This window comes from Protopterus annectens, chromosome 13.part0, assembly GCF_019279795.1.
Source record: "Protopterus annectens isolate FY-2018-M chromosome 13.part0, PAN1.0, whole genome shotgun sequence".
Taxonomy (NCBI): domain Eukaryota; kingdom Metazoa; phylum Chordata; order Ceratodontiformes; family Protopteridae; genus Protopterus; species Protopterus annectens.
In genome coordinates this window covers 662,134,166-662,157,288 of record NC_056747.1, presented here as the reverse complement: position 1 = coordinate 662,157,288, position 23,123 = coordinate 662,134,166, and the positions used below count along the sequence as shown (strand labels likewise).

Genomic DNA, 23,123 nt, shown 5'->3' with positions numbered 1-23,123 from the left:
TATACACAGACAACCTGAAGAACCATATTGTTCATACTCCGAAAAGAATCCAAATTGCAGTACAGATACCTGTACATGTAAACATACCCATGCTTACTTATCCAGGGTGGCATACATGCATTCTGCTGTCTGATACCTAATGCAGTAATTTGCATTCTTAACACAATTTTAATAACATAAAGTAAATGCACCTAGAATGCTTCTACATCTTTCTCCAGTTTAGAAGACAGCTCTCCTGAATGGTTTCTAGATTTGTAAAATTAAGTATACCATTCAGTAACATGTCTACATCCGATACTGTACTTTTAAGGTCAACTTTGCATGTCTCTGTAGACTGGGAATATACCTCTAATACATCTCAGGTGACCTTACTCTAACCTCTTCCCACCAGCTAAGAAGTTCAGGATGGTGCCTCTGCAGTGATCACCAGAGTGGTTCATATGCAGCAAGTAGAGGAATATCTTTGACTCCTTGCTGCATCAGTGGAGGCACCCTGTCTCTCTGTCACCCTCTCTCTGGTTCTCGCACATATGCACACACACTTGCGCCTTTTAAAAGCCATTTCAGTCAATCTCATTCCATCAAGCTGGCCTCTAGCAATCACATATTGATATATATTTTTTTGGCACAACACACAACAGTAGGGCAAGTAAGTAGTGCAATCTGTGGTGGGGTGTCCCTTATGTACAGTGGAAAATGCTGGTGATCAAGGATAGTATAAAGGTGTAAAAAATGGCATGAAATGCATGTACTATGTGCATGGTACATATGATACCCAACTGTGACAGCAGTTTTGCTGTTTAGCTCCTTCAACAGCTACAAAAGTAGCATGTTGGAAGACCTTCCTGTTGGGGTCATTGATCTGACCATTCATGCTCTGTGCATTCCACAGATGCTTATCTGAGTGCACATGGCCAAAGAACCTCTTAATGGGATAATCCATAAGCAGGATGTGTAGAGAGAGAGATTCGGTAAATTTCATGAGTTAGTACCTCATTAGCATATCGACCATGATGAAGTCTCACATTTACATGATATAAATCCCCTCCTCAGCCAAGTCTCTCATCACCCTACAGAAGATTACCAATGGGCAATCTAGCAGGTTTCATTTCCAGGTATACAAATATCCTCTGACTTTGCACTTAGCTACTGCACCTTCAGCAGGTACTGCTTTGTAAAACTGCTCAGGCAAGTGCTTAGTGTGATAACATGTGTAAGCTACAACTGTATGCGACAGTAGTCATATTATTTGTCAATCAAAAGGGGGGGTGCCTTGGATCATATAACTGGAAATGAGTGAACAATTCATCAATAAAGTTCCACAGCACAGATTTTGAGTAGGCCGTACAGATGACGTGAAACGTAGTACGTATAAAATTCTACAGGTGTCAGGGTGTGCCTGCTGTTTGAGTCTGTGTATGGGTTGATGCAAAGGCACAGTAGAGGTGGACTCATTAGTTTAACTGCAGTCTTGCACTTATTCTCAAGTGCATGTTATAGTGGTAGTATGTGAGGAATGTTTTACTGGGGGCGAGAGAGACTTTGCTGATATTAAAAGTGCTCTGTACAGCACTGGTTTACATAAATTGTAGGATAGGTGACATTAAGCCTTAGATATATGTAGTTTAATTGCTTTTCACTAGCTCAGTTACAGATTATGTAATCCACACACAAACTGCATAATGTCCCAGCTTTGTCCAGCAACACCAGTGTAGGACAAAAGGCAGAATATATTTTTGTCTAGCTGCTTGTCACAACATGCAGCTGTAATCTTCAGCTGTTTGTCACTGTGTGAGGTGCCTGTATTGTGCCTTCAAGCAGTCTTCCCTTATACAAGGGCTATATTCCTTTTGTTATACATTGTGTCTCTCCTTGTGCATGTTTACAGTAGTTGCCTGTGCAGGCAAAGGCATGCCATGCATAAGGTCAGATGCAGTCCATTATTACACAGGGGATACTTGACAGTGGTGTTTTGTTGGATATCCTTGCCTGCTGTTGTCAGCCATGACAGTGGCTATGGGTATGCAGGTGTTTGTGTAGTTGTATATAAAATATTGTGGGCACTTACCAACAGAGCCCAAGCCAGTAAAGTATATTAGGTTGTGTGTATGGAATGTACTGATATGTGTATCCTTGCATACGTTATTGTTTCCTCACACAGCATTATGGCTCTCAAATACAAGCCACAAAAAGTCAAATTCTGAATGGCAGAAAATGAGATTTTGTTGCTGGCTATCTATTCGTAGTCGGCAGATGATTGGACTTGATCATTCTGACTGGTCCCATGTAACCATGTCTGGTGGGATTTTATTAAAGATTCAAAGAAACTTTATTGTCATTTAGGACCACACAAGTGCAGCCTAAATGAAATTACAAATGTCCGCTCACAAGCGAAATGCAGTGCAAATAAAGTAGATACAGTGGTATCAAAGAATAACATTATTTATTTATCTATTTTATTTTATTTATTTTACATTTGTTTAACAGGATGGTCTGGCTGGATATATGTCCATTTTCAGTGGAGGCCCGGGGAGAAAAGCACCAAATTAGTAGCTTACATTAGTAACATTTACAAATTAACATAGTTTACAGTCTTCCGTAAGGTTACAAACATTTATAGAACATGGTTGGCACAATTAGTATAGGCAACTTAGAGTTTCACACAGGGTTTCACACAGATAAGGACTTTATCCCTTAACGAGCTTTAGATATGCCACAAAGCAAAGTCATATACATTTTAGAGTCAAATGACAGATTTAACTAGGCAAGGTATCCAATACCAGCTGGTGGGTGTTTGAGCAGGGACATTGCCAGTGCTTTTGAAAGTGTAGTTTGAAGCTTTTTTGAACTGGGTTAGAGTGGGCTGGAGAGTAAGTTCAGCAGGTAGAGAGTTCCAAGTTTTGCCTACAGAGTTGGCAAATAGTCAACAGCCACATTTATGCTTTTGGTTGTTTGGTCCAACAGTTTGTCAGCAGGGCGCATTGACCTCAGGTTGCTGTATAGATTAATGATCTTGTTTAGTGCTGGTGTCTTATCGGGGTGGTTTAGAACTTTGTGGGCTATTATAAGTTGGTTGTATTGGAAAACATAAGAAAGAAAATAACACGTATGACATGCAAGAGGTAGTTGGGAGGGTGGAGTAATGGTTAAGGTGTTTGCCTTACAAACACAAGGTGCAGGGCTTGAGTCTCACAAGGGATAATTGGCTAGGCTTAAAATGGCTCGCAAGGGCAGTTAGCTTAATACTAATCTATGAACCTAGTTCACATTACATAAACACATTCGATACCCATTATCCAGTGATAAATAATAAATAAATACCCACCACCAAACCCCTACATTGTTAAGATAGAGAATAAATCAAGGCTAGTGAATAGCAGCTGTTTAGTTACCAAATTGCACTTGTTAACCTTAGACTTGACTCAGTATAGCCATCATATTGTATAATAGTAATGCTGGCAGTAATTGCTCAGAGCAGCAGGATTAAATGAAAAAAAAAAGAGGCTTCATTGTATCGAGTATTATGGTTGGTGTCCATATTAGTAAATCTCACAGCTGTTTGATACGAACTGTTCCTGAACCTGGTAGTCCTACAATGGAAGCTGCGGTACCTCCGTACAGGTGCAAGTTGTGAGAACCAGTTGTGAGCCAGATGGGTCGAATCAGCAAGTATTTTATATGTTCTCTTTCTTGCTCTTATAAAGAAAAGCTCCTAAATAGAAGAGAGGTTTGTGCCCAAGTTGTTCTCAGCCACCCTCTGTAGTTTCTTCTCACCAACTGCGCAGTTGCTGAACCATGCTATGAATTTGCTAGTGAAGATGCTCTTGATAGCTCCCCTGTAAAAAGTGGTAAGAGCAGACAGTGGGACCCTGGCCTTTTTGAGTTTTCTCAGAAGGTAAAACCTCTGTTGAGCCACCTTGACTATATGGTTGGCATTAGCAACCCAGGAGAGGTCATCAGAGATATGAAGGCTCAGGAACTTGGTTGTTATGACTTTCTCTACCTCCCCTTTAATAGTTAGTGATTGATGAACTGTTGCCTTTCTCTTGAAGTCCATAATCATTTCTTTGGTCTTACTAACATTCAGGTCCAGATTGTTCCTGTCACACCAGGCAATCAGTGTTTACCTCATCCCTGTAGTTCTGTTCATCCCCACCACTAATGAGACCCACAACTGTGGTATCATCAGCGAATTTTATAATATGGTTTGACTTGTGCTTTGCAGTGCAGTCATGGCTAAGGCTGGTGAAGAGCAAGAGGCTGAGCACACAACCTTGGGGAACACCTGTATTCAGGACTAGGCATTCAGAGGCATAGTTGAGAGGTTAATTACATACATTTTGTTGATGATCAGGATAAACTACATTCAGGTTAGATGTTGGACCACCAACATGATGCACGCTGCTAGAGTGTGCTGCCTGCCTGGCATCTGTTTGCCGAACCACCATTAACCATGATGGAGGAGTTCCATTGTCACCCCTAGGGCAATGGTGGAGTGTTGGATATTGGAGCAGAACTGCAGTAAGTTCTGATCTTCATTGGAATGGCCCAGGTGTGTATTTTTGATGTGTTAAGTTACTACATAATGGGTAGATGTATACTGTGCTGTATGTTACATGTTGAATCCATTTCTTCTGTAAGAACATCAGGTTATAACTAGAAGACCAGTAGTATAAAGTAAAGTTATGTCATTACTTTCTACTACTATATGCATAAGTTAGCATTCATTCACTTTTTTTTTTTTTCTGTTAGTCACCTTCAGAGCTGTATCCATCCATTCTCACGTGTTCCATTTGGTATTGACAATTTACATCAAAAAGTTCCCAAGACACATGCATATAACTAGAGAGAGATACATGATTGTCAAGACCTCTGGACTGTACTAAGACCTCTGTGTTAATAAAAAAAAAAAAAAAAACTTGTTTGCCAAATCTGTGAGTAACAATTATGCTATCTGTTGCGTAGTGATGGGGAACATTTTGTTTATTCTCTTTCCATTCAGTTATAGTGGCAATTTAATTTAATACCAATAATAATTCATGTTTAAACAGAATTTTAAATAGTAATTTAAATTTCTTGTAAAAGGTACTTCCCATAATAGTGTTGGTAAGAGGCAATGCTACCTCCTTAACTCCTTATGAACTGGATGGCACCCCCCCCCTCATAAATGCTGAAACTGCAGTTTGCATGTGCTGTTAATCAGGCATATGCTTGTATCAAAAAGCGTGTTGTATGTACACATGCACATACCAGTGTAAATTGCCAGATTGTTACTACAGGTCAGTAATTTTTCTTGTTAGTGAAAAATATTTGTAAGTCTAACAATTCCAGACAAGACAAGATAATGTAATGGTAAAACTTTTTTTTCTACAGACTTTCAAAATTTTATTCTCCTTCAATGAACATTGCTCTTTTTTTCCTTCTTTCTTACAGCAAGAGAAGCGATTGTTTACAAATTTCCACAGGCAGTTATTCTGCTGGCTCGACAAATGGATTGAGTTAACCATGGATGACATCCGTCGCATGGAGGATGAGACCAAAATGCAGCTAGATGAGGTCAGTGAAGTGAAAAAAAAATCTGAACCCCCATTCCCTTGGCTTGGATTACCAACACGAAAGGCAAGCCTGACTCAGGTTTAGAAACAAGCCCCATCCATGCCTTAAGTGGTAAACACAAGGAATTTATTAATTTTTTTGTGCTGGTGCCCTTCACTGTTTTTGGTGAGTAATATAGTACTGCGGTGGTGGTGCTGTGGTAGCGTTGTCTCCTCACAGTAAGACCTTGTCCTGTTCAGTTCTCAGCTAAAGCGTCTTCTGTGTGGAGACATGCGTGAATGGGCGTACCTTCATTGAAGGTTGTGCGTCAGGGTTGGCAACTCGGCACGTAAAAATCTACTGCCAATCATTAGCGGACCGGAGTTTCACTGTGGCAACCCCTAACCGGGAAAAGCCGAAAGACACAACAATATATTACCTTTCCTGGAAGATGTAGTAGTGGCTCCTGCATCACTAAGATGTAGAAGACAGTATGCCATTATATAACTGATGGAAACACTCCATATAACTGAACATTTGTAATATTGAAGTTTTTTTCAGCTGGCAGAAGTGATCCAAACTTACTTGATTACTTTTGCTGGCACTAAGTTTGTGCAAGATTGTAAAAAGTAGGTCACCCCATCCAATCACCATAAAATGCAGATAAAACAGTGAAAGTAAAAGAAGCATTCTTTCCAGTTCTACTGTAGCACTAGGAAGCTGTTACTTCTGCTCAGAGTTTTGAGCAAATGTATACATAATACAGTAAGTTGTTGCTGTTAAAATTGAATTTTTATCGTCTTTGCCAGAATTAACTTATGACACTTTTCCATGTTTCTTTTTCTGTGCCAGTTTCTATTTGCTAAATAACTACATTTTTTACTGTATAGGTTCTTGTGTGTCCAAGATCTTCCACATATAGACAACAGAGTACATTTCCACATGTAAAATAGAAATGATATAGATTCAAACAGTATAAGCATTACAACATTGTTACCACATACCAGACATGGTAAACTGATCAAGGAACTGAAGTGCAAACTGTTAAGATTACATAAATTAAATTCGTTTTAGATAACTGAACTTCACTTACTATGTAAATTATTGCATATTGTTTCCTTTTCTCTCTTTATTTAAACTTAAGAATGCATCACTGATGTTTGTTTTTGCATTCAAAACATGTGTGCCTAGTGTCATATTTTGTATACGTTTTCACTTTATTACTGTAAAATTGCTTTGTTTTTTTTTTTTTCTGTCTCTCCGGGCCTCCACTGAAAATGGGCTCTTAATGGCCCAGTTGGACCATCCTGCCTGGTAAACAAATGCCAATTAATATTTGTATAGCAAGATTAATAGCATTTTTTGTACATCTCAGCCATGTGCGGTTAGCCATGATGTACATACCTTCAGGTCACAAGAGAATGAAACCCAAAGTTGTGTTTGCCCTGTGTGTACCTAGTATGTGGTGCTTGCTTGCATTGGTTCCATAATGCTTAATTGGAAAAGTGAAGTATTAGCAAGCTGTCCTGCTGCTTTCATAGTGCTGGTGCATACTACTATTCATTCTTCTAGGTACAAATTAGTACCTTCAGGAGCACTGCATGCACCCCCTTTCCTCTTGCAATGCTGTGTTGATTGTAAACTTTACTAAGAATAGGATCACAGCTGGATGTATTTCAGTGGTAGTTTAGAGCACAGTTTTTGCTTAGGTTACTACACTGTCCAAAAAGGTATCATTCAGTTTTAAACACATTTTTTTTGTCAAGGCGCCTAGTGGCACTTTTATTTTCTTTTAGTGTTTGTGTTTTCATTATGGGCAGCTCAGCCAACTACTGGGTATCCCACTTATTCCTTTCTCCTTGCCATCACAGTGATACTAATTCCAGTCGGTCCTTACTGCAATGAAACTTGGTAATGATCTACCCTACCTACACACAGCCCCATTAAGAATGTGCCATAACATCCTGGACTGTTTGTGTTGGTGGTTACCCCTGTCACCACTGTACTCAAGTGCAGCAACAAAATTTTCCTGGCTTTATCAAAGAGCAGAGCTGCTCTGGAAAAATCCACTCCCTCATCCCCAGTGGTGAAAAGGCTGTCCATCATTTGGTCAGTGGCACAAACTCCCAGATGATTATTTGATGCTAAGAAATGTAGCCTGTATTACCGGTGGCATAACTAAGAACAAAATTCCAGCAGTCATGGGCTGACTTTGCTGACAATGTTTTTAATGTATGTGTAGGTCTCAGGCTTTGCCCTATACTTGTAAGATTTTAAAATTAATCATGAGGCAACACAGTGATGGTGCATTCAGCTTTGCTGCCTCTCAGTGCATGGTTCTTCAGTTTTAATTGGCAGCCGGGGCACCTTTTGCATACAGATTGCCCTTCCATTGTCACCATGGGTTTTTGTTAGTCACCAGTTTCTCTCCTCTTTTCAAAGTTGTGCTGATAGGAAAATTGACCATCTTAATTGCCAGTAGAGGTGTGTGTGAGTGTGTGTGTGTGTGTCCAAATACCCTGCAGTGGACTGGTGTGTCCTGTTTGTAGTATCTAGCTTTCCAGCAATGTTAAATAAGATAAAGCGGGTACAGGAAAATGAATGACACTACTGTTTGTAATTCTACTCAACATTTTGAGTCTCTGATGACTGTCTAATGGAGGTGTCAATTTCTGTGGAATGGTAGCAGCCTTATCCAATTTTTTGTTGTTACTCAAAGGTATTCTTGCTGCCCCTTGTAGCTTTTTTTTTGATTAAAGAACAAAACCAGGGACAGAGTTGTGTTTGCAGGCAGGTCGTCTACTTCTCATGCTCCCAAGCTAAAGCACATGATGACTTGTGATCAAGAAGGAATGCAGGATGCACTCCCCACTGAATAACTATGGTGCTCGGATACACACAGTTCTAAACACCATAATAAGTAGATGCAAAAATAATGGCAACTGCTTAACAGAAGCAGTGACAAGCTTACAGTAGACCTGAATTGTAATCCCACTCTCCATATTCCATACAAAACCAGAGATTGACTAATTTCTGGAGTACTGTATCAGTAATCAGATTCCTTGTTAAGTGTGCGTGTGTGTGTGTGGGGGGGGGGCAGGTGGCAACTGTATAAACAAGCTGCATGTTGCTACCTTGGGTTTGACCATTGTAAACTTTTCATGTGTTCCTGGCCGTATGTTCATTTCTCTAGCCATGAGTATGCAAGCCACACTGCATAATCTTGTTAGGGGTATCACAGTAGTTATTGATCCGTGTCACTGCCTGGCATCTTGCCTGCACCACCAAAAGAAGCCCCTTTGTTACATGACACACAGTCTCTCTTCTCATGTTATAAAGTGCATGCAGTAGAACCATGTATTGACAGTACAGTTTTAACAGTGCATTAGACGTTTTAAGTTCTGTGTTCAAGTATCAGACTCACTGACAGCATTTTAAAGCACTGTTTTGCTAATGCTTATTAACTATTAATTTCTGCACCTGCATTTGTTACTGTTTTTTCTTGTGTATTTTTAATTTTCTACACATTCTTGTATCTTTTCTTCCTGGGCCCCTGCTAAAAAATTGCTTTGTCAGTCGGACATCCTCTGCTACCAGAGTAAGTAAATAAGGGGGGGATGCACTATAACAGCAGTAGTACTGTGTGATAAAGTTGCATGAATCATTACACAGCTGCATTGTGGAATGTAAGCACAGCAAGCTGGAAATGCTGTTCATGTCAGGATATGACTGCATCTGATGTGCTTCACTCAAATGGCAGCATGCCACTATGGGTATATCTGCAATATCTGCACATTATCTTAGTTGGGGGAGGGGGTTTAGCAGTGGATTAGCAATAAAGGGGTGAAAGAACAGTACAATCAGAGCAGTGTACTGTCCAGCCACAGTAAAGGTGCCCCTTTAGAACATTGTGAAGTGCCTTGCTAAAGGTTTGTTGCCAGTTCTTGTGAAAGCAATGCAGGTTCCAGTTACTGTGGCTAAATTACCTGGTTGCTTGAAATTAAGATTTCAGATTGCCAGAATAATGCATACAAATTAAACATATTAAAGGTCAGATATCCCTCATCTGCAAGGCTCTAAAGAATCATGCCTTCCCCTACCCTCCCCACACACACACATACACTTGCACACACAGTCTGTGCTGTGGGTTCTCTTATTCCATATAAGTAGGTACAAGTCTCTAGAAAATATATATGCATTTACACATGGAGCATAAGCTCTCCAGAGTTGCACACTTGAATCTCCTGTTACCTTGCATCAGGGGGGAGGGGAGCAGATAGCAAGTGGGTGATGGGCCCATAGGTATGGAAAGGAGGTTCAATCGAACTAGCCCATTTCAACTTTTGTATGGGGAAAGCAGAGAGAGAATGTTTCTCAGCATATCTTGAACTTTTTTTGCATTACTAATGTCTCTGTATCAAATTAGGTGGTTATTTTCTAATTTGCTATATCCCAAAATGGCCTGAAAGGGGGCTGGCACGAGTAGCATGATTGTATTTTACAGCCAATGGCTTTGCCTTCTTGATGTCATTTTCGAGGGACAGAGAGAAATCCACATGATGAGAGGATCATTTATTGTGGTTCTCTCTCTCTCTCTCTCTCTCTCTCTCATCAGCTTACAACAGTGCTGTGACTGCCTACTTTTGACTGTCAGCATGATTCTACATTTTTAATTACATTGCTTCCTCTGATTTGTGTTTAATGGCCATCTGTGATGCGGCATTGTAAGGAATGTTTGAATGATAGGCTTGAAAATGTAGCTGAGTTAATTGTTCTTTTCAAAGTAACAATTGTAGTTCAATGTTGAAGTGTGAGAAATCTGACCCTTGAGATTAATAGGGGTTACTTGTGCTGATGTGGTTTGTGTTACATTCTCAATGTTTAATACAGTAGCTAGAATCAGTCTGTTAATCTTCCTTCCCCAACTCAGTGACCTGTTTTAACAAAAAGCTGTGTGTAATGCTCCAGCAATACATCAGAAGAAACGTGTACTTTTACAAGAGTGTAGAAAAAATGCAAAATCAAATACTAGCAGAAAGTAAGAAAAGTAAGGTGAAAATATATTCTTTGTGACACTCAGAGTTTGATTAAAGGGAAAGACAACAACTAATTTGTAATAAGAAAAAGACAGCTAGGTATATGTTGTGTTTTCTTGTTCATTTGCATCTGAAAACTAAGCTTGAAAGTCTTGCTTTTAGTCAGTCCACACTACATTATTTATCTGAGGTATGATGTTGGCAATCAGTGACTGATGAACAATGGCATTTAAATGTGTCCTAAGAGCCATTGTTTTCTTAATGGTTCTGTAGTTTAAGTGACCTAACGCAATTACCCTGCCACTCTTAGTAGCCTTCATGATGCAACAGATGATGAGACAAATGCAGGAAAGAAACTCAAACAGAAATTTCAGTAAAACAAATACAATAATTATTTTCTATATGTGACCTGTTTATAGTGATGGATTACAGGGAAGAAAAATCACTTTTTGGAAAGACAAACTTCACATTTCGGTGGAGTTCTCCTTTAGTAAGGTTTTAAACTATTGTATGCTATCTGGGTCTGTGATTTTCCTGCAAAACTCTGTTGCTTTTTTCGCCATCACCCGCATGCATGTGTACTAAATTCTTGTTGCTATTGTAAGCCTAAAAATAGACCACATCTGTAACCTACATGTTTATTAAACAGTTGCCATCTGCTCTGGTTCATTTCTAAGCATTTCTAACTTGGAGCAAATCCAAAACGTATGTAACCAGACCCCAGGCTGCCCATAGTTGGAAATTGCATTTAGGAACATTTCGCTTAACATTTCCTTGGAAATATCGAACCCATGTGCCTTGAATGGTAACTTTGTAATCAGCCATATTAAGGTCCTTCTCTACACACAAATGTCAGTGTTGAGTAACTTTTCTCACCTGTTTTCTTTTTAATTATTAATCGCTGGCTTTTTAAAAATACTTAGTGCTGTACGCAATTTGGATATCAGACCAATCTCCAGTACTTTCAAATACCTGCTCAGTGTAATCCAGTTAAGCAGTTCTATGCAAGGTTCTAACGTATACCATTTTGAATATTTTCCTTATTAAGTTTGTATAACGTGGTTAACTTTTCTTTACTAAGTTTATAAGTTAGTTACAACTCTGAAGTTAGCTGATGTCTGCTTTAAGCATCCTACCAAGATAGCAGAATCCCTCCTCAATCATTTGGTTCCAGTGCTTTAGTGCAAATTCTGAATATGTCCATTGCTAAAAATTAGATTGCACTCAGATCTTGTTTGGTACCACCGGTTAGCAAGCGCTCTTTATGTCATGGCCTTCAGTATTTCAAACACAAAAAGCGTTTGTGTCCCCTGCCTGAGGGCTCGCAATGTCTGAAGTTTGATGGGTCTCAACTTGACCTCAAAGCATATTTCTGTCCAGTCTGTCTACAGTGACAGTTTCTTACCCTTACACTTATTTTCCATATTGCTTGAATTGGCAACATTTTGAAGCCTGACAAAATTAGAAAATAGGGTCACCATCAAGTAAACAGAAATGTTTGGAAGCTTCATCCTTCCACAATGAAGCAGTAGGGCCTTTTTCATGAAATCCATGGTCTATGCTCCTCCACAAAAATTCCTTCATCCACTGTTTTAGCTTAATAGTATTTGAGGAAGTGCACATAGCCACATGGCTTGTGCTCTCTTAACTAAATCTAGTGTCACTCCTTTCTACTTCTAAAACAACCCCTTAAGTTTTCAGTAATGTATTTTAATATCAAACTGTTGGATTTTTCCACCATATCTGACAGCCCTAACACCCTTAAACAGTTTTTTATACCCCTGTAAATATGGATATCTCACTTTGAGTTCCTCCCCTGGTGCAAAGTGTACCAAAACTTTTCTAGTTTTGAGAACCTTCATTTTATACTTTGAAGCTGTTTCAAAGATCTTGAGAATATTTCATTTAGAGATGCATGCTTAGGGGCAATTTAAAGTTATTAGGATGTTATCAATGTATACTGCTATTTTCAGCTGCGGTGATCCCCACTTAAACCTGGATATGGGTCTCCAACCATTACAACAAGGAGCCCCAAACAGTTTTTAAAAGGTAAGATCAAGAGAGGGCACCCTTTGTATGCTCTCTAAGGCAGCAGAAATCATTCTGAAAGCCTAATCATTAAACTTGTGCTGAAGTTCCAACATAAATGTCTCAGAAAACCTGTCCTTATCACCACTTAAAGATCATTTCATTGAACTCTTTTAATGGATTTCTCAGCATCTAAACTTAACCATTAATGATCCTTTTAGATCCTGTGCCTCTTGAATAACCATTATTATGCAAGGTACTCCATCTTTCCACAAATGCACATTGATCAAGATTAATTAATCCCAACAGAGACAACTGTAAAGATTTTTATAGTCTTGTTTATGCACAAATATGGGTCTGTAGAAGACTGGAGATGTGTGGGTCCTTGGCTTATTTTAAAATTACAGTAATTGCCAGTCTGTGTCAAGAGCCAGGGACCTTATGTCCCTGCAACAATTAGTTCATTAAGTTGCTCCATATTCTGCATGTAGTTGAATATGTCAGTTTCCACATATCTGTAAGGATGCTATCAGTACAGTGGGGTTTTCCTAGTTGATGGTGTCTGTTTCTTCAGTTTCTGACCAAAATGTAGATTGCAGTAATTGATAAGCCTGTTTATTAATTTTGGCATGTTCAACTTCTCCAAACCCTGGGTAGCTGGGAGCCTTGTGCCTCAATATATACAAAGATAATAAGTGCTCTAAATAGCCCCCCCCCCCCAGTGTTCTGACTAGGGTTACCACCTGTCCCACTTTGCGAGTTGGGCAGTTGTCTGCAAAAAAATTGTAAAAACGGCAAATGTCCTGAGATATTACGGCAAAACTATTTCCTATATTTTACGTAATTGCTGCATAAAACAGTTATTCTGTATCTGAAACACCTAAATGTTATAAGAAACAGAATAAGCAACTAAAATGCTTCAAGAATAACTTTTATTTAGGCAAAAAAGTGAGGTTTTGTTCCTTTTCTGGCCTGCAAAATATGATGTTTGTACCACAAGGGCATTTGAAAAGGTGGCATCCCTAGCTCACAGTTTTTCCTGTATTGTCCTTGAGTTTAAGTACTGCACAACCTGATTTATGCTGCCTCAACATGACAGCTAATGACTTCAGAGCAGGTAAAGTTTTAGCAAAAAATAATTCATTCAGTGCAGCACATTTTCTTGCATAAGAATTAATCTTTCTATTTCTGGGTTTCCAATTTTGCCAACTTCAGCTGATCTTGGTCATCAGGAGTAAGGCTGCCTTTAAGTGCAGTCTTTTCATATTTTCTAATGCTTTTTTATACTTTGCTATATCTTTTCCCTTTTTCATGTACTATAGTTCTTAAACAGCTCCTTTAAGTTGCAACCCCCATGCTTTCTGGTGATTCCCAGAGCCAGCCATGAAGGTTGAGTGCCTGTTGGTGAACTACTGCTTTTACTATTATTGTGGTCATCCCCTGCCTGTTGACCTATCAAACAAGGCCAGAACGTTAGACAAGAGGACTGATTAAGTCACTGGGCTTAGTTTACTGCTCACTCAGAATGATGGAACTTTATAGTACAGGAGTTACATTACCCGCTAGTTTACCATTATTTTCTGAGATATCCAATGTCAAATTAATGTGCTCCATCAGTATCCGAGTACAACTCAGTCTTCTAAAGTTTCTGCACAAATGTCTTTAATGCCATTCAGTAGTAGAATTAGAACTGGACATGTCATGTTACATGTTTCTTTTTACAGGACTCGGTCTTGTTCAACCGCTTATTTTCCCCAGCACTGAATTATTTTTTTTCGCCTGGCTCCTGTAATCAGTGCTCCCCTTTTGTGCAGCATTTTCTGCTGCTTGAACAGGAAGAAGGGATCTTTTGGGCATCCAGTGTCCACTAATGGAATATATTGTTCATTATGGGCATCTGCTTTAGCAGTTGCTATAGTGTCCACCAATTACTTCCACCTCTGGAAGTGAGGTTGGCTCTTAAACAGCCCACACTCCCTGCAAAGGGGGTCTGCAAAATTCAAGGTCACCCCAAAAAAAAGGTTTTCATAGTGGGAGCTGCACCAGATGAGACCATAATCCCTTTACTCTGCTGTGATTGGTTACATGTTCCAGTGGAAAAATCCTTACCCATAAGTACTCTTGTTTCCCCAGATATTAACGTTTTCCCAGATTTCCAAAGACCAGACTGGAATATTTTTCCCCTGAGCCCACACGATTCAAATCTCTTAATACTGGACAGTGGAGCTCACGTCTCCCTTGCCTAGCTTACTGGGATGCACTGTGGGCTCTCATAACTCTTAATTTCGTCTTCTGCTATGTCTGCCTGCCTGACTGGCTGGCATTGCATTGCTCTCTCAAATTGCAGGTATTCCTGACCTTCCAGTGATTCTGAAGCAAAAGTAATCTTACAGCCAAACCTGGTGTCTAATGCTGTAGCTCAACTTTCAGTTTTCAGCGCTTGTTGATTACACACTGTATTACCTGAATACTTATTAATGTTGAGTCCAGCTTGTTTAGTATTAAAAAAATATTCAAGTGTTTGTTTCATGCCTTTAATTTAATTCATGACAACTTTTGCTCTTTTGCAGTTTCACAGATACTGTACTACCTTGCAAAGCTGGGCCACATGTTTTTTTTAATCGGCTGTGACCATCTAGAGCTGCTTAGATTTTTGTCTGGTCACTTTTCATTTTATTCTGTTTTTTTTTATTATGTGAAGTGAAGGTGGAGACTATATTTACTTGTATTTATTTTATTTATTCTGCTTTTATATTCATAGGTATCTACTAGGCTAATGACGATAAGGGCCTTTTTAAGCCATGCATTTCAAATCTCTGACAGGTTCTGATACTCTTGATAAGTGTAAGCAGTAGCTTGGGAGATGAAACATTTGCAGGTTGCCTGTGTCCATTAGAGACATAGGTGCCAAACCAGGGATGAATTTTCCTGCTCCCCGTCCAATTGTCCAGGTTGCACTTGAATTGGTTTAGGGAGGAACTCTTCTTCACATGGATGGAGAGCCTGTTCCAGAGATGGGGTAATCTCTGGGATACATATCTGTCTGTCCAGCAGGTCCTATTTATATCACAGGCAAGGTTTAAGTCTTTAGAACGGGCAGTTCTGGTGCTGTTTGTTTTGCGGATGTGCAGGAGGACCATCATAGTGGGCTTTGACAATGCCCTGTATGTCAGGCATAGATCTCCCCTCAAAAGCCTGTAGGAGACATAGTACAGGGATAGAGCCTTGAGGAAGTCTGCATAAGATATTTTATTTAAGCCCTGTATTCTTTTAGTGAGGAACCTCTGTGGGCGTTCCAATTGTTTGATATGCCTGGTTAGGTACATACTAAAGGGGGCGTTGTACTCAATGATATGTCTGATGAATGCCGAATACAGTGGAACAATGATTTCCTTGGACTTGGGTGACATACCTTTGTTTATAAGCTGTGCAACATAGAAGAATTTTCTCACTACTGTAGACACATGATGGTCAAAAGCTAGATTACCCAAGTCCCTGATGACTGAGACAACTCTAAGGGATGTATTATCAATATGATAGTTACCTGGGGTGAATGTCTTCCTTGGCGTTTAGTTTTAGTCCATGGCTGTTACACCAGTTGTGTCTGTCATCCCCCTCCTGGAGAACATTTGTGTCAGTGTGGGAGTCGATGACCACTCCTAATTTGCAGTTATCTGCAAATTTAGTCAGCCAGTGACCACTGACTTTGGCCTTGACTTCAGAGAAGTAAATACCAAAAAGGAGCAGTCCAAGGACTGATCCCTTGAAGGACTGCACTTGTGACTGGCCTCTTTGTAGAGGTGGACTCCCCAGTTCTAACTTCCTGGGTCTTGTCTTTGCGCCAGTTGGTTATCCACCGGGTGACATGCGAGTTTGTACCTAACCTTTTGTGTCAAATGCTTTGGACAGGTCAAGGTAGGCAGTGTAAACAATTTTGCCCTCATCCATTGCTTTGGTGACCTTCTCAAAGAAGTCCACCAGGTTGAGTAGGCATGATCTACCTTTGACAAAACCAAACTGGGTTGGGTCCAGTGTCTGGAGGTTTACTATAGCACTATTGATAATTTACATGATAATTCTTTCCATGGCTTTAGATGCAAGACTAGTGAGACTTGTGGGTATGTAGTTTCCAGGGTCTGTAGATGGCCTTTGTGCAGAGGGATGACTGTTGTTCTCCATTCATGTGTCATGAAGCCTCTTTGAATTGCTATTTAACTATAGCCTCCAAACAGGCTTCATGTGGCATGAAGCCTGTTTGGAGGCTATAGTTAAATAGCAATTCCGGAGGCCCTGATAGGTCATGTTGCATGCTATGGGATGTTGTCTGGGTCCATTAATGCAGTGTTCTTGGCCTTAGAGATAGCATTAAGGACCTATTCCCTCGTGATAGCAGGGGGAGTTATATTAGATGGTATTTCCTGAGGAAAGTTTGAGAGGGAGAAATGAGTAAAGTTGGAGCTGAATGCATCTGCCTGCCAGTAGGTTTGCTGTGTCTTCTGGCTCTGTATAGGTGGCTCCATTTACAATGAGCTCTGTTACACAATTGTGTATTGCCTTTGAGGGTGTGGACATAGCTGAAAGAGTACCTTGTGGTTGTCCTTGGCATGGAAGGCCAGATTTACCTCATATTTGGCTTTGGTAAACTTTATTTGTCCTCTGAGATGTTTGTTTAGTTTGAGTGCTTTAATCCTGCTGGGTGCTGCACCTCCTAATTTTTCCCATGATTTTCTTCCATCTGTTATACAGCCTATTGATTTTGTGATTCCATCAGGGTGGCTTTTATTTTTGAGTTAGTTCTGTACTTCTTCCTGGTGGCTACAGCTGCCTCTATGCAGCTATTAACATGCTTGTACAGGGTTTCGGTGAAAAGTTCGGCATGGACAGCAGTGTTCTCAGGGTTTGAGAGCTTGACATTTTGCCATGTTATCACTTAATAGGTTAGCCTTGGAGTAGTTCCTGAATATTCCAGGTTTAGCTGGGGGTCCAGGTTTTATTTTTACTTCACAGGAGACCATTTTGTGGTCTGACCTTACCAGGGAAGACATTACAGTAGGGGGTGTGCAGCACTCCTCCATATTAGTGAGGACTGGGTCCAGTATGGCTGCACCCCTAGTTGGTGTATTGATAATCTGGTTCAGGGGAGTTTGTGTTTACAAAATCCAGGAATCTCTGTGCCTGTATGTTTGGTGCAGTATAGGATTCCCAGTTAATAGTGGTGTAATTAGTCACCCATGAGTGTATAGTATTGGGTTGGATGATTAGTGTTTCTAATAAATTTAAATACATGGTATGGGTTTCCTGGGTCATAGAGGGGGACCTATAGCTGACAAGGAAGTGATATTGGATTTTTGTCTATGGTGATTTGAACATGGAGCAGCTCAAGTGCATTGTCCTGTTTGACCAGCCTTGAGGTATATTTATTTCTGATGTAGACAGACGCCTCCACCTTTAGTCCCTGTCTGTGTAGTCGCTGGTCTAAATCTGTGGAAGGCATTATAACCTTGCACTGTTGGTGTGCTCTCCACGGCTTTAAACCATGTCTTAGTGACTGCACAGACATCTACATTCGCTAAGGTGAAGAGAGCTTCTACGGATTGGTGTTTTTTGTTCAGACTCCTAGCATTGAGCAGTAATACTTTTTAGATGTTCTTGGTTTTGATTTGCTATGTCAGAAGTACTTTGTTTGGCATTGCCTGAAAAAGGCACAATGGGAGAAGACAACGTTTTGCCTAATATTCAGAAGCCTAGAGGGGAGAGGTGCAGACCATCCCTGGCAAAGCAGTGTGGTCTGTTGACCTTCTCCTTCCAAGCTGGAAAATATTGCACCCCCTTAGAATGATACCAGAAACTAAGCCAATTATTAGTCGATCATCTTTTGTTCATATTGTGGCATCATCCTTGGTTCACGTGGATAGTCCAACTGGGCAGCAAACCTCCTTTTCAGCTGAAGCACAGGGAGAATAGCTCTAGTACAAAAACAGAGTTGCAGATAGATTAAATAGTTACAATGAAACATATTCGGAAAGTTTAACCGTACTGCATACATATTTAAATAGGTTTGTAAATTAATAAGAGTAGCATAAAATGCTAAGAAGTATAAAAATAAAGTATAAAAACATATGATATATTCATAAAATGTAGTAGTTGCAGATAGGTTGTATATTCCCACTTCTACATTTCATCTGCCCACTTCAAAATAATGTTAATTCTGCTACGATGACAGAAGATAAGAGCTTGTGTACCTCCTAGAATGGTGTCATACTGGAAGTTTATTTGGTCACAGAATGTGCTATATTGCACAACACATGTACCACTGATATTGTCTAAGAAATTAAAAGTAAAGTCCAACCAAAAAGTGGAACAGCAGCTAATCCTGTGATGTCAAAGGATAAAGCCCTAATTCAGTCCATTTGAGCCAGGTATGATTAGCAGCTCAGGAGTCTGAGGCACTGTCAGGGTCATAAGATTGGGGGTGCATGGAGCACTCCTCATGAGTGATCCCTGGTAGAGGCTGGAGACATGGGGAGGTGTTGTCTTAACTGGAGAATGCTGGAGGCCATTAGTCGAGTTCTTGCAGAGACGAGATGATATGCCAGCACATCCACAGAGCATGCTTGCCCATCAGATATCAACATTCGTGCACACAGTGAAAGGAAAGGGTTAGGGAGTAAAGCAAACGATTCTCAACAGGTATGTTGCAGACCCAAGATCCATTGATCTCACCAGCCCCAGTTCTGGCTAAGTCTGAGGGAGGCCAAGAAGGGGTAGGCTGGCCTATTGAGGAGAGGCACCAGATTCCACTAATGGTCAGCTGTGGGACAGAGAGAAAGAGTAAAAGCCCAGCAAGTTTGTAAATGGAAGCAGGCAGGGTGCACAAGACAGTAATCATTCCATCAGAGCCACACAAGTTTTTGAGGTTTTTAGCTCAGGTCCTGGCACCAGAGTCTTTTGCAGTCATTTCCTGAGTCATCTTTGCAGGCCAGTCATGGGATAGTGCTTTATTTTAGTTAAAGGCCACTGCAACTAATGTTGCAGTGATAGAGCCTGACACCAGGTATTCGCAATTAGCCACATCAAGCCAACATATGGTTTAGGCCTATATAAGGAAACCTCCATGACGTCCCCAGACATTTGTTTTCTGTCTGTGTTTAGCCAGTGATCTGCCTCCCCTGGTCTTGAGCCCTGTGCTTTGTCTTTTCTGACTGTTATATTCACCAAATTGTGCAGCCATGTGGTAAAAAATTAATTTACCTCAACCACTGGTATCAGTATACAGAACTTTGGGTATCTCAGCAGAGAGGAATCAAGTGAACCATTATCTAATTCAGGCATCAACAAGGAAGAGGGTTGGGAACAGGCCTGTGATTTGAAAATTAACTCTTCCTTGTGTGTCATGTCACATTGACAGAGACTTCATGGTCATCCGATTCCCCACCAGGGAATCTCTCATTTTGAGTGTTTGAGCCCAATGTGGAGGTATTTTAAGTGGGGTTCACAAAAAGTTACTTAGATCTGCTTGGCACATGCAAACCTAAATCTATTACTATCTCTCCAGTCTTAAACGCATTGAAAGCCTCTCTCAAAAATGCAACCCTGGAGCAAGTTTTTCAGCTCCATGCACCCTAAAACCTGTCCATTTTGTTTTTTTTTTACAGAATAGTAGAAAGGGCCAAGTATCTTCACAAGAGCCATATAATAACTGACATGTGGCCATCTTGCTAGAAGCAGTGTGGAACTTTAAGCTGATGTCCCCTAATGTTGCATATCAGAATGGCAAAGAAAGTAGCTTACTAGATCATTTTAGCAGAATAGTGTATACCTTTGTGACTGTTTAGATCCTGACATTAGTTGACAAGCCTAAATACTGTAGTATCACCTTCTGGAATCCCCTCACCCTTTTGTGCATAGAATAGAGTAAATGCAACTTTATGCACCCTAACGATATCCCACCTTCTGTTGCATTTTTGACTCAGAAAGGTGTGTGGCTTTATGACGCTGGACCGGCTAACCATGTTTGACCCAGCGTGTGAGGGTACCACCCTAAGCAATCTTTTTCTAAATTAAATGTTTTCTGCTGTCAGTAGTTAGGTTGCATCCTGGCTAGTAGTCAAGGGTCATTCTAATAAGACTATTTAATCTAATACTTGGCATTTGCAGTTTCTCATTGGTGGATAGCTGCATCAGTTTAGTCACTGTCCCATACTTTTAACAAATATTGTAGCCAGGTTGATCTATTCCAAGAGCAGGGCTTCTTCAAGAATGGTTGACTTACAAGTCATTCTTTCATGATATACCAGTTTTCCTCTTTTCTAGGGATTTTTGTCTTATTTGCTTAGAATTCTTCCAAAGTGTAAATAAAGGGTTTATAAAAGTAGGATATTACAGATGTGCAGGTACAGATGATCTTCATGAAGTCCTTCTGCAGTGGATGAAAACATTTTTCCTATCCTGCAACCCCAACTTTTTGGGGGGTTAACTTTCCATTGCTAGCTCCTGGTGGAATAACTAGCACGTAGATTACAATTTAGTATTTAATTTCCTTGTAATATTTCTTTTTTTTCAGGCCATGCCTGCTTTAAAGGATGCATCACAAATGGGGATCACTTGGCGTATGCGATGCTTATCTCGGTGATATGAGTGGGCTAAGGGAGGGCATATCACCTGTGTGAGTATGGAACTTTGATATTTGACAAGTAGTGTAAAAGTGGGGAAATTAATCCCTGTGTGTACATCTACCATGCAGTGTTCTGAAAGTCACTCGATATTGTACATATCCACATCTGTAATTTCCTATTTTAGTTTTAAGTGTTTATTTACAAAGTTCAGAAACAACCAAAATTAGTCTTGAAAAAGACTAAAAACCAGAAAAAAACAACACGAATTCCCCACAAATCAGTTTAATGTAGAAATCAGTCTTAGCGCCTCGGCCACAACAGCCTTCCAAGAGTACAAAGATAATAATGTACATACACTTCCTTTTATACCTGACACAACTAATTAACCAAAGTCTATTATTCACTTAATCAATTGAAATCCAGATTTAAAATAACAAGACATAAAGAACTAACCAAATAAATATGTACAGTACATATAATACAAAAAATATACATTAAAGTAAACATCTCCAATTGACTTCTTTGTTAAGACCCATCGGTGACAACGTATTATATTTCAGTATGAAAATAGTTTCTTTATATAATAAAATATTCTTCAATAATTTATTATCTCCTTTTTTAACAAAAACTTGTTCCAAAATAGTTCCCTCCAATAAATTAACATTGCAATTGTGTCTCACCATAAAATGCAATGCTACTGGACTTTCTAATGCTCCCCTTTTAATATCATGAATATGCTCCTGCAACCTTACTTTTTTATTTACAAAGTTGTTTGCAAAAGTACAAGTGAAGCACAGGAATGTAACTATGAACGGAAAACATGCAAATATTGCAAAGTTTAAACATTGTCGAAAGTGAGTACAATATTAACTAAATAGTACAGTTGTGAAAAATCTTACCATAGCGGTAAATATCCTTGCCTTCACTGCCACAGTATTCATTACAAATGGGATTCCCTGCCATGAAGCCCTCCATTCGGCCAGATAACCAAAGTCTACCATTGCTTTAAGGTACACTGAACATGGCCTAAATGTAGTGTAGGGCATAAAGGTGACATTCAATGTACCATCCTCAGAACTGATTGCCCCTGTAGGAACAGCAGTCCAAGGAAAACCAAGGAGAACCTGCACATCCAGGATGGAAAAAAGACTACTGGGATGGAAGGAAGGGAGTGAATAAGGGGGATGGACGAGAGAAGTGAATACTGCAGCAGTGAAGGTAAGGACATGTACTGTTCACCAGTGGGGTACTCAAGTAGATCTCTCTACCCCACTGGTGAACAGTGTCCAGAAACACATCCCTGTGAAACATCCATTCATGGGACTGAGTGAAGGGACCTGCCCAGGGTGTCTGCCACAATGTTTTGATCTAAAGGAACATAAACTGCCTGACTAGTCACTTGATACTTGATAGCCAAATCCCACACCAGAAGTGCCAGCCGGCAAAGAAGTTAAGATCTTGTTTTACCCCCTGTCTTTTAATATACCACATAACTGTGGTATTGTCTGTGAATACCCTGAGGCACCCTGGAGAGAAGAGAGGATGAAAGGCGTGAGGAGGCAGCATAAGAGATCTCATCTCTTTGATACTAATGTGCTATTGCTGATGAGGCGACCACACTCCCTGAACCCTCGGCGAGCCAAACTTTGCTCCCCATCCCACATCTGAAGTGTCTGTGAGCAGATCTGAGAGGGAAGAGGAGGTTGAAAAAGTAGCCCTGGATTCAGAGACAACTGCTGAATCCACCACAGAACTTCGTTCTTGAGACACGGGAGAAGAGGAACTGGAAAGTCTAGAGAATGTTCACTCTGAAGCCACTCCGACTTCAGAAACCACTCTAATATCCTCATGTGGAGTTTGGCCAGAGGGAGCATTGGAATGGTGGAAACTATGAACCTCAGAGCTCTCA

The 23,123-nt window shown here is 40.1% G+C and overlaps 1 protein-coding gene across 1 annotated transcript in view; it reads left to right on the top strand.

Moving 5' to 3' along the window:
- The window catches only part of PITPNA (phosphatidylinositol transfer protein alpha), a 1,003,333-nt gene that overhangs the window by 895,555 nt on the left and 84,655 nt on the right, over positions 1 to 23,123 (top strand). The window contains exon 13 of the mRNA XM_044054349.1: positions 5,434 to 5,556. Within this exon, the coding sequence (XP_043910284.1) occupies positions 5,434 to 5,556 (123 nt within the window). The remainder of the gene's footprint in view (positions 1 to 5,433; positions 5,557 to 23,123) is intronic.